General features: G+C 54.1%; 1 protein-coding gene across 1 annotated transcript; it reads left to right on the top strand.

The window, feature by feature from the left end:
* The first annotated feature begins 669 nt into the window (after positions 1–669).
* On the top strand, positions 670–7,922 carry ARTN (artemin). The gene is made up of 4 exons (XM_036352718.1): positions 670–1,599; positions 3,206–3,331; positions 3,985–4,123; positions 4,201–7,922. The coding sequence occupies exons 2-4, from the start codon at positions 3,272–3,274 to the stop codon at positions 4,680–4,682; spliced, it is 681 nt and encodes a 226-aa protein (XP_036208611.1). The 5' UTR covers positions 670–1,599; positions 3,206–3,271; the 3' UTR covers positions 4,683–7,922.
* Positions 7,923–11,681: the final 3,759 nt, after the last annotated feature.

Here is an 11,681-nt window from a genome sequence, read left to right as displayed (position 1 = left end):
TCTGGCTTGTAGCCTCCCCCTGTGCACAGAAACTGCTCTCACGAAAGCAGTGGTCTCAGCCCTGGCTGGCACCAGAAACACCTGTGGACTTGGGAACCAGCACATGCGCACACCAAGGTTCTGATGCAGGGCTGGGGTGGGGCCCGGAGGCGGGCAGTTTTAAGAGGTCCTAAGGGTGTTCTAACGCATGGCCAGGCCATAGCTGGTCCACACACACTCCCTGAGCACTTCCATTTCCACCCACGGTTTCCAATTGTCAGTTGGTCCACAGTTCCCGAAGTGCCATCTCCAGCCCAGCTCCCTCCACTCCACTCCAGGCTGCAAGTTCAGCAGCATCCTGAACTTTTCCAGGAGGAGAATCCGCAGGTCCTCCCCTCCCCCCCCCCCCCCCCCCCCCGCCCCCAGGGAGTTCTCCTGCCAGAATGCATCCCGTCCACCTGGTCACCCAGCCTGCAGCATGCCAGTGTCTGCCCTCCCTCAGCCCATCAGTCAGGCACCAGCTGGGTTCTCAAAGAGCTATGATTCAGAAAGACCCGTGCAGTACCCCCCACTCTCCCCGCTACTCTGCTTCCCACTCACTCCCTCAGCAGCCTCCTGACATCTCCACCCCTCTTCTCCAAAACACTCTCCCCACTGCAGCAGTCAGAGAAATGTAAGTCTGATGCACCATTATTCTGCCTGAAACCCTTCTGTGGTCCCGTGTCATCAGGATAAAGTCCAGACTCGCGGGTATGACACAGCATCTGGCCTTTCCTTACCTCTATGCATGTTACTCACCCTACTTCCACCCCACCTGCCAACTTGCCATAATTAGGCTTCTGAAATACTATCCCCCAGCTCATGAGCACATGAAATACTCCTCCTCCGTGAACCACACCCCCCGCCCCCTTCTTCAGCACTGGGCACCCACTCCTAGCGGCAGTGTTTGCAGGTGTGTCTCTCTACTCCAAGCCCCAGGCTGCCAGGGTGAAGGGTGGTGGGACGGCTGGAGCAGGGTCAGACTTGAAAGCCCCGGCACAGGGCCTGGCCCACCCAAGGAGTTCCGCGGGTCTGCTGAAGGAAGAAACTAGCAGTGGACCAGAGAGCAGAGAGCAGTCACTGCAGGGTGGCCAGCCAGGGCCCTGAGACGGCGCCAACTGGAGGGCCGGTGGCCCAAGGCTGGGACTATCCTGTCTCCTCCCTCTCCCGCCCTCAGCCCGGCCTCCCAACTCCCTACTTCGCGTGTCTATAAACTGAACGCCCACTTTCCTCGCCTCTCCGCCGCTCAAGTTCTCCACGCTGTGTCCTGGGTTTTCCACTTCCCAGTGTCCGCCCCTTCACCTTGGGGGACTTAGCTGAGCCAGGGGGGGACCGGATCCCAGCGGGTGGAGCAACCAGGTGAACCCTGAAAGGTAGGGCGGGGCGGGGGCGCTTGGGCCCCACCCCGGGATCCGGTGACGCCGGGACTGGAATTTGACACCGGTCGGCGGCGGCAGGCATGAGGCTGCTGAGGGATGGAGTTGGGCCCGGCCCCCAGACACGGCCCACGGGCTCCACAAGCAGCAGGTCCCTCGGGCCCCAGCCCTCGCTGCATCCTGGACCCAGAGCCCTGCACTTGAGGTAAGCCGGCTGTTGGCCCACCCTCATCCCAGCCTGGAGTTAGGGGGAGCGGGCAGGAGAGGCCCCACCACTTTCTCACATCCTCCCTCTCCTGGCCCCAGTGCAGCTCTTTGCCCCTCCCAGCCCCCTCAGTCCTTCTGGTCGCTTGAGGGACTGTGCTAGCCCTGCCAACCCACTGTAATGTGAGGCTCTTGCTGCCGCTACTGGGTGCAGACTGGCTGCCAAGGCCACGCTTTTGGCTAAAAGAGGCACCGCCAGGTGCATAGCCCTGGGCATGAGCCTTTCAGCTGCGGGGAAAGTCCAGCACTGGTCCCAAGGACGGTGCCTAGAAGAACAGGGTGCAGGACCCTCATGGTGAGTCTCTGGCTGCAGATGGGGAGGCAAAGGCTGGGGGACCGAGTGGCCCCAAACCACCAGGAGGAAGAGAGGGGCTAGCTGCCCTCAAGACACCTGCTCCTGGGGTCCCCCTAGCACAGGAGGTCCTGAGGGCTGGCTTGCCTGGCTTGCCTGGCTTTCCCTCGAGCAATGAGAAAAGTCACTGGCCCGGCCACTCCGTGGCCCTATTCAGTTAGTTGAACACACCTGGACCTGAGATGGACCACACCAGGAAGGCCTGTGGAGGTCTGACCCACACACATGCAGGTGACAGTTGGGACCCAACAGCAGGCCAGCTAGTGGGGCCCCAAGGGTGTCTGGGGTTCAGGAAATCTGGTGGGGCTCAGAAAGGCTAGCTGGGCTCAGGAAAGAAGCTTCATGCAGGAAACTTCTAAGAGTGGGACCAGCTGTTAGATCCACAGGAAAGTGGAAGGAAGGGGGACAGACCTGCACCAGCGCTCGGGGCAGCTCAGCTCTCAGACCAGGCTGGTGTGGAGCTTTGGCTGGCCCCCGGGGGAGTTGCTCAGGCCTGGGTCTGGCTGAGGGTAGGGAAAAGCCCACCCCACTTTGAGTCTGCGTGCTTGACAGATGCTGCCCCCTGGTGGCCATAGGGAACCATGGCCCAGGCCCCAGGTTCTTAGAGGGCCCATCTGCTGGCTCTTGAAGGACATCTGTGATCAAAAGAGACAACTCATGTGGCTCTGGGTCCAAAGATCACAGAAGAACAAGGTTCGGCAGCATTGGGTGGGCAGCACAGGCCGAGGCCTGAACCTCACTATCATAAGAAAACTTGGACCAACCAGCAAGCACCCTAATTCTTCAGGCCACAGCTGCTTCTTGTATGGCATGGAGAGAACGCTGTCTGGGGGACCAGAGGGGTCCAGCTACTCCCTTCTGGCAGCTCCAGCCCTGCAGCAGGAAGGCTGGGGAGGGGGGTAGGATACTTCCAAATACCCCCTCCCCCAGCTGTGTGAGTCTAGCCTTGTGACCTTAACTTGTTGACCTTCTCTGAGCTCATTTGGAAAATGGGGATTATGCCATTTACCTCATGGGGTTGTAAGGACAGAGAGAGAAGAGAGAACAGGTGCAAAGCACCAACACAGAGTTAAGTTCCTGATGCAGCTACTTCTCCCGGGTTGAGTCCGCCTATCCAACCCCTTGTTCCTCACCTGGGGAAACTGAAATGGAGGGATGACCTTCTCAAAGATAACTCCTCTCTCAATGTTCCAAGCTGCCTCAAGAAGAGGGTGGGGGAACAAGTCGACTAGGCTGATGGGAGATCCTGGTATTGACAGAGATGGAGCCTGGACGTGGAGGCCCTTCCGTGCTGCCCCGCTGGCCCCCGCCTAGGCGGCAGGTGAGTGGTTCTCCCAACGACTCCCACCTGGTATTGAGGGAGGTGGCTGGATCCGGGAGGGAGAGCCGGTTTGCCCTGGGCAGGAGTCAGAAGTGAAAAGGAAAGTGGTCAGGGAGGGACCAGGAGTGTGGAGCAGTGGTTCTCAACCTTCCTAATGCCGCGACCCTTTAATTCAGTTCCTCATGTTGTGGTGACCCCCAACCATAGAATTATTTTCGTTGCTACTTTGTAACTGTAATTTTGCTACTGTTATGAATCGTAAGGTAAATATCTGATACGCAGGATGTATTTTCATTGTTACAAATTGAACATAATTAAAGCATAGTGATTAATCACAAAAACAATATGTAATTGTATATGTGTTTTCCGATGGTCTTAGGCGACCCCTGTGAAAGGGTCATTCGACCCCCAAAGGGATCGCGACCCACAGGTTGAGAACCGCTGGTGTGGCGGCAGGTTGATGCCCTCAGGTGATTTCTCCTCTTGGCTCCCTTAGGCAGCAGACTCCAACCTAAGCCCTTCCCGACTCTCCCCACCCAACTAGAAGCCCCGCTCTGAGCTCTGCGGCCCCAGCCCCTCCTGGGCTCCCTCCACCCTGAGACCACCTGGGTGCCCTCTTCCTCCCTGAGGCTCCACCTTGTCTCTCTGCGCAGCCTGCCCTGTGGCCATCGCTGGCCACTCTGGTGCTGCTGAGCAGTGTTGCTGAGGCCTCCCTGGGCCTCGCGCCCCGCAGCCCCGCCGCCCTCGAAGGCCCCGCGCCCGCCCCGGCGCCCCCCGCCGGCCACCTGACCGGTAAGTGAGAGGGCAGGGGCCGGGTGGCTGCGGGGCGGCGGGGAATCCCGCGCACGCATGACTCCGTCTCTTTCTAGGTGGCCGCGCTTCCCGTTTCTGCAGCGGAAGAGCCCGACGGCCGCCCCCCAAGCCGTCCCGGCCCGCGCCCCCGCCGCCCGCGCCCTCGCCCGCGCCCTCCCGCGGCGGCCGGGCCGCGCGTGCCTGGGTCCGAGGTGTCCGCGCCAGCCGGCGGAGCCGCGCGCGGGCCGTGGGGGAGCGGGGCTGCCGCCTGCGCTTGCAGCTGGTGCCGGTGGGCGCGCTCGGCCTGGGCCACAGCTCCGACGAGCTGGTGCGTTTTGGCTTCTGCAGCGGTTCTTGCCGCCGCGCGCGCTCCCAGCACGACCTCAGCCTCGCCAACCTGCTGGACAAGGGGGCCCTGCAGCTGCCTCCGGGCTCCCGGCCGGTCAGGCAGCCCTGCTGCCGACCCACGCGCTACGAGGCTGTCTCCTTCATGGATGTCAACAGCACCTGGAGGACCGTGGAGCAGCTCTCAGCCACTGCCTGCGACTGCGTGGGCTGAGAGCTCTCTCCAAGGATTTGCGGATGGCACCCTGATATGGGGACGCTTCCTGCCTGGAAGGGACCACGGGCCTCAACCAGAGATGGACGCCATAGGCCTCAGCCGGGCTGGTGATGGGCATCAGCCCTGGAGGATGAGGGACGACAGTCCTCACCTTGCTAGTCCCAGCCCTACAGACACCAGACACCTCAGCTACGGAGACCTCAGGACCGCTTCGCACAGACTCTGGCACTGAGCAGGCCACGGAGCCAGGACTCCTCCTCCGGGAACCCAGCAGAGTTTGCGGTCCCAGCCTCCGCCCTGGTCCTGGGGGGACAGAATGGGAGGCGACACACTGCAGTCGCATTGCTGAAGTGCCGGTGGTGGAGCGGCCTGGTACTCACTCCTGGGACCTGGACCCCTATTTATTATTTCTAAGTTATTTATTTACTTCTGTGGTTTGTCAGATCCTTTCCTGGGCAGTGGAGGCTGGATGGGTAGAAGCAGCTGGCTGGAGATCATGCCCCGACCTTCCCACTCACCACTGCAGGCTGACTCAGCAATCCCAGGCCTGGCCATCCGGCATCTCCAGCTGCTTCCTCTAACCAGCAGCGCTGGGAAGTGGGGCCATGGCACACAGAGTGGGTGGCCAAGGTTCACTCACCAGTCCTGGCAGGCTGGCTTACGACCCCTTGCACTGTCCCCAGCACTTGGGACTTGGGGCTTCTGGTAGAGAAAGCCCAACCCTTGTGACCTCAGGCATCCTGGGGGCCTTGCTTCATGGGTAACGATACAGAAAACCACACATTACCACACCCCAGGCACTGATCAATCAGTGCCCTACCCTCAGGGCACTCTGACAGGAGTATTCACTGCCTCTGATTGCAGATGGTCCAGTATGGCGAGCTCACCACCCACATTGCATGAAGCAATCCAGGGCAAGAGAGCATCTGAAAAGGCCAGTGGGAGGCTAGGTTGGGGGGACGAAGCGCAGAGCATCAAAGGGCTAGGAATGCAGGAAAAGACTGAGGGCCCCGAGAGGGACCTGCATCTTGGGTGATGAACAAGACATTCATTTATTCATTCTACAAATATTTATTAAGTATCTCTCATATGTCAGACTCTGGGTAGACATCAGGGACACAGAAGAGAAGGGGCCATGAGCTCTGCCCTAAGGTTAAACTAGGAGAGACTGACATTAAATAATTACATAAATAATTATTTAAATGCAGCTTGGCAAAGAGTATGAGAAGGGACAAGAAGCTAAGAGTCACACACCTTCATCGGGAAGGGGGAAGAGGTTAATGCTGACCCTGGCCTTCCACACTGTCCCTGAGTCACCTCCAAAAAGGCAGTGCAATCCCTCTAAGTGTCTCTGCATGTCCCACAAAACCTTGTTTCCTGGGTCGTATTCGTTTGTCCTGGGTGGTTTTCTCCTTTGGGAATACGATGGGGGTGTGTATTTGGAAAGGATGCTGAGTCTGAGGAACCATGGGACACCCAGAGGGGCGGTCAGGAGGCAGTGAGCTATGCTGGTCTGGGACTGAAGAGGGAGATTTGGGCTGGAGGCCGTTTGGGCAGCTGTGAGCACAGAGGCAGTAGCTGCAGCCAGGGTGCACGAGAGCATCATGAGAGTGAGGCGGGTCCGGGTGGGATCCCTCCGGCATTTGACACTGCTGACCAACATTGCTTCCAGACTGCCCACGTGCCTGCCTGAGGGCTGTGCTCATTCTGGGTCAAGGAGGAGAAAGCTGTGCTTCCACTCTTCTGTGTTCACTGCCCCAGTTCTAGGTGCTCCCCAAACGTTGGTGCGCTCTTGCTACCCTCACACACCCCCTTGGTCCCTCTACCTCCAAACTGATTCAGGATCCTCAGTCTCCAAACACCCTTGCAACTCCCAACCCCCGCAAAGAAAATGGCACTAGTGCCACACAGTTGACACACACCTCCTTGGCCCTGGTTGAGGGTAAAGGGGGACATCCTGTTAATTCCAGGGTCAGTGGGGCCAGGGAGCCCTGCTGGAAAGACTTGAACGCTTGGCCTAGTTCCCATATCCCCCAACCCCCGCCCCTCAGTGCCACTTAAGGAGACAGACTAAAGCCATCTCTGACAATGCTCACAGCAAGAGGCAGGTCTGAACCCAAGCCAAAGGTGCTGGCTCGCAACATCCCCGAATTGCCAGTTCTTGAGGGAGTAGGGTCCCCCCAACTCAAGGCTACATTGTGGACACCAGGGAGATTGTACCCAACATCTCACAAAGTCCCAGATGAAATGGCAACATCTCCAAGAGGAACATTCCCACAGAGCTAGTCTGTTTGCAGCTCACCACAACTCAAATCCCTCTTTTAAACAAGACACAAAATAATAAAGCCATTTTCCCCAAAGAAAACAGAGCTGCACTAAAAAAAGAAAGAAAGAAAGAAAGAAAACAGAGCTGCACTTCTTTTCATACAATTCAGCAGAGGGCACCTGGCACCTGACCTCACCAGGCAGAGAACTTCCACCCCGGGGGCCACAGGTGGCTTTAGTGTCTCCATTTTCAACTGTAGTCTTTGTTTTACTTTCAAAACGACATGGCCCATTTGAGTGGCCCTCCCAGAACAACGGTACGGTCTCCTCCAAAGGGTATCAAGTCACTACCTCTTGTAAGACAGAGAACTACAAACCTCTTTGACGTGACTGTTTCTCCACTTCAGGGAGCAACCAAAACTGTCCTCTAGATTTATTTCATTCAAGAATCAAGGTTCAGCGTTCCGTGTGCTCCTTCCACCCTTGCCAATTGCTTCTCCTCTCTTGCCCCGGGACTGCCGTTTTCCCCGGCTGAAGACCCCTGTGATTGAATGTGTGTGGACTGGGTGACTGAGGTCTCATCTTGAAAAGCATAAGATGCGTAGAAAGTTGAGAGATCAGAGAACAATCTAGAATTGTGCCATATGAGATCACCTTTCTTGTTCACAGGAGTGCTTCTTAACCTGTTTTGGAGTTGGAGAATCCTTAGAGAATATGATAAAAGCCAAGGATCTTCCGCTACCCCCCACAAAAAAAGAAAAGAAAAGAAAAGAAATGCTTGAAAACCTCTGATGTGGAGATCTGGTAAACAATTTTAGGGGGTTCACAGATGCTGCAGCTCATTCAAATTCCTTAGGAGTTGCCCAGCCAGCGTAGCTCAGTGGTTGAGTGTCGAACTATGAACCAGGAGGTCACAGTTGGATTCCTGGTCAGGGCACATGCCCGGGTTGCAGGCTCGATCCCCAGTGTGCGACCTGCAGTCGATCAATGATTCCCTCTCATCACTGATGTTTCTATCTGTCTCTCCCTCTCCCTTCCTCACTAAAATCAGTAAAAATATATTTTAAAAAAACATTCCTGCCCTAACTGGTTTGGCTTAGTGGATAGAGCGTCGGCCTGCGGACTGAAGGGTCACAGGTTCGATTCCAATCAATGGCATGTACCTTGGTTGCAGGCACATCCCCAGTAGGGGGTGTGCAGGAGGCAGCTGGTTGATGTTTCTCTCTCATTGATGTTTCTAACTCTCTATCCCTCTCCCTTCCTCTCTGTAAAAAATCAATAAAATATATTTTTAAAAAATTCCCCAAATTAGGCGTCCATGGCCCTTGAGGTGTCATACTCTGTTCTAGATACTATCATTAGTGTCCTCCTGTAGCTAAAATAATTCCTCCATCTGTAGTCAGGACTCCATATCAGGGCACTCGGTCTCAATTATTTACAAGCCTCCCCATTCTTCAACCTTTTAAAATTGAATATCTCCTTTCCCTCTTACTTTAAACCTGCTCAAATAAAACCCAGCATTAAATAAAACTGACACTGTGAAAGTATATATATACTGTCCTCCTTCACCAAAAGAGCCCTTGCTGGGGTCACCCGTGACCTCATCATTACTAAACCCAATGGCTACGTCTCAGCCTTGTCCTCTGAACTCTCAGACGTACTCCAATTTGTCATCCCTCCTTGAACACCTGTCTCCCATCGACTGTCTTGAGCCCATACCCTCTTTTCCTTCTGTCCCTCCAGCTGCTCATTCTCAGGCGACGCCTGGCCTTCTTTTCCTCTCTCTGCCTCGCAAGTGTTCCTCGAGGCTTTGATCTAGGCCGTCCTCTCTTCCCATTCTACTCTCTCCCTGAGCAACATTATCTACCCCCATGATTTCAGTTACCACTTCCATGCCGACGGTGGTTACATTATATCTCCGGCCTGGACCTTTCTCCTGAGCGCCAAGTCCATCTTTCCAATACTTCTGTCTAACTATCCTCTGAAAACTCAAACTTAACATATTTGTCCTGGAAATCTTCTGTTCTCTCCTTCAGATTCACTCTCCACACTTTTCTACACATCCATGATATCCCCTGCTTACAGCTTCCAAACCCCCTCCAGTGCGCCCCTGTGTGTGAATGGCACCAACTTCCATCCACGGATACAAGCCAGACACTTGGGAAACATCCTAGACTCCCTGAGCTCGGTCACTTCCCATTAGTCCCCAGATCTTTAGATCTCACAAAACCATCCTCTATTATGTTGAAGCCTTAATATTTGGGGAATGGTTTCTTGCTCATCCTCCTGTCTGGTCTGTTTCCAGTCTCAACCCTGTAGCCAGAGAAGTCACTATTTTTTTATTTTATTTTATTTTTTTACCATTAATTGAGCACTAACTGTAATGCATTGGGCTAGTTATGGGAATTCAGAGGTCAGCCAGAAACATGTTCTGCCATGAAGGAGACCATAGTTGGAGGTGGAGGAAGGGTGTTAAGCTTGGCAAATTAAAATATAGGATATCCAGTTAAACTTGAACTTCAGATAAACAATAAACACTTTTTAAAATCAGTGTGCCTCGTGCAATAGATTATATTCAAATTTAACTGGGTGTCCTGTATTTTTTCTGGAAACCCTAGGTGAGGGTAAACAGGTAAAAAAAGTGCAACTAGCCATCATAAGTCCCCCAATGGAAGTATGACTAGGGTAATGTAAGTCAGGGTGGGCAAGGATTCTACCTGAAAGGGGACGAAGAGCCACAGAAGTCTTCATGGAGTAGAGTAGGTGGCACTTGAACCAAGCCTTGAAAAATTAAATATTTGCACAAGGTGGATGAGGGACATTGGGCCTTTACTGGTTATCCTTCATCACCTCATTGCCTCTCAGCTATAAATTCGCCCTTTTCACTGACCATACCCTGTCTACCAAGGTCTGGATCTCAGCCTTGGACAGGGTTATGGATGAGGGCCTTCCTTATCTCTTGTCTCAGCCCCAAGATTCTACTGCTCCTAAATTCTTTAGAGTTCTTTTCACTCCTTACCAGCCAATCCCTCTTTACCTCAATGCCCTGTTACAGTTCAAAATTCTTATATTAAACTGTCCCATGCCCTAGCCAGCTTGGCTCAGTGGATAGAGCATCAGCCTTCGGACTGAAGGGTCCCAGGTTCGATTCCAGCCAAGGGCACATGCCTGGGTTGCAGGCTCAATCCCCAGAGGGGGGTGTGCAGGAGGCAACCAATCAATGATTCTCTCTCATCACTGATGTTTCTATCTCTCTTTCTCCCTTCCTCTCTGAAATCAATAAAGAAATATACTTTAAAAAAAAACAAAACAAAAACTGTCCCTGTGTACTTACTGGGTGGTTTCTCCTAATTGGCCCCAACCTGACACAGAGCCTTCTCAGCAGAGGCAGTAGCATGGACAAAGGCAGGGAAATGTGGCACAGCCTGGTGTGTCCCAGGATAGCCAGCGGTTTCACATAGAATTGGAGTAAGGCCCTCATCAAGACAAAACGGCTGAGAGATTATGAAGGTCCTTGCATGCTATACTAAGGAGCTTGGACTTTGTCCTGAGAGGAGCCACTGAAGGCTTTTAAGTGGGATTGGCTAGAGATGTGTTTCAGATGGATCATTGGCTGCTGTGTCTGATATGAACTAGAAGGGGTAAGACAGTGGACACCAGTTACAGCTGCTACAATGAAAACTGTTCAGGAAACAAATGCTGGTCTTGATCTAGAGCAGAAGCAGTGTGGAAGGACAGAAGAGATGTGAGACTCAATAAACCGGACTTGGTGATGGACTGGTTGTGAGGGCTTGATGACAGGGAGAGTTTCCAAGGCTCTCGCTTGGGTGGCTGGTAAGGAACTTAGGGGATGTAGAATTTTTAGCATGTGGTGGGAGTAAGGTGGGAGGGGGAGGTCATGAGTTCAACTTGAGGTGTCTAGGACACCTTCAGAGGGCAAGGAACCTGGTGGCAGCTGGATATGAGGGTTGGGAATTCAGAAAAGTCTGGGCAAGAGAGACCTGGGCAGCACAGCTCAAAGCCAAAGGAGTAGTGAGATATTGATGAAGAAGAGGAGAAGCAGAGGACAAAGCCTGGAGAACCAGCGTTTAAGGAACAGGGAGAGGGAGAGGGGCAAGCCTGTGAAGGAGACCAAAACGAGCATGAGAGTAGTAGAAAAGAAAAGAAAACAGAACAGGGCCAAATGCAGCAGAAAAATCAAGTCACACAAGCACTGAAACTGCCCATTGGGTTTTCTTGCAACATGGTAGCCTAGGGACTCAGGCTAACCTTTCTGCTGAAAACAACTAAAAATATTAGACAAAATATATATTTTAAAAGTTTAATGCATCTATGAACTGGAAAACACAAGAAATATTCAGGCTAATAATCTATACTAATAATAGAGGAATATGCAAATTGTCCAGGACACCATCACAGTAATAGTAATGACCAAACAGCAGGCTGTGTGGGGCGACCAAGCCGGTGGGGGGGGGGGCAGTTGGGGGCGAACAGGCCGGCGGGGGTGGGGGGTGCAGTGAGGGGCGACCAGGCTGGCAGGGAATGGCAGTTGGGGGCAACCAGGACGGCAGGGGGGCAGTTAGGGGCAACCAGGCCATCAGGGGGACAGTGAAGGGCAACCAGGCCAGTGGGGGGGCAGTGAAGGGCAATCAGGCCAGTGGGGGGGGGCAGTTGGGGGCAACCAGGCCGTCAGGGGGGGCAGTTAGGGGCGATCAGGCAGGCACACAGGTG

This window comes from Myotis myotis, unplaced genomic scaffold, assembly GCF_014108235.1.
Source record: "Myotis myotis isolate mMyoMyo1 unplaced genomic scaffold, mMyoMyo1.p scaffold_m19_p_2, whole genome shotgun sequence".
Lineage (NCBI taxonomy): Eukaryota > Metazoa > Chordata > Mammalia > Chiroptera > Vespertilionidae > Myotis > Myotis myotis.
The sequence above is the reverse complement of the archived record's forward strand: the minus strand, read 5'-3'. Positions and strand labels throughout refer to the sequence as shown.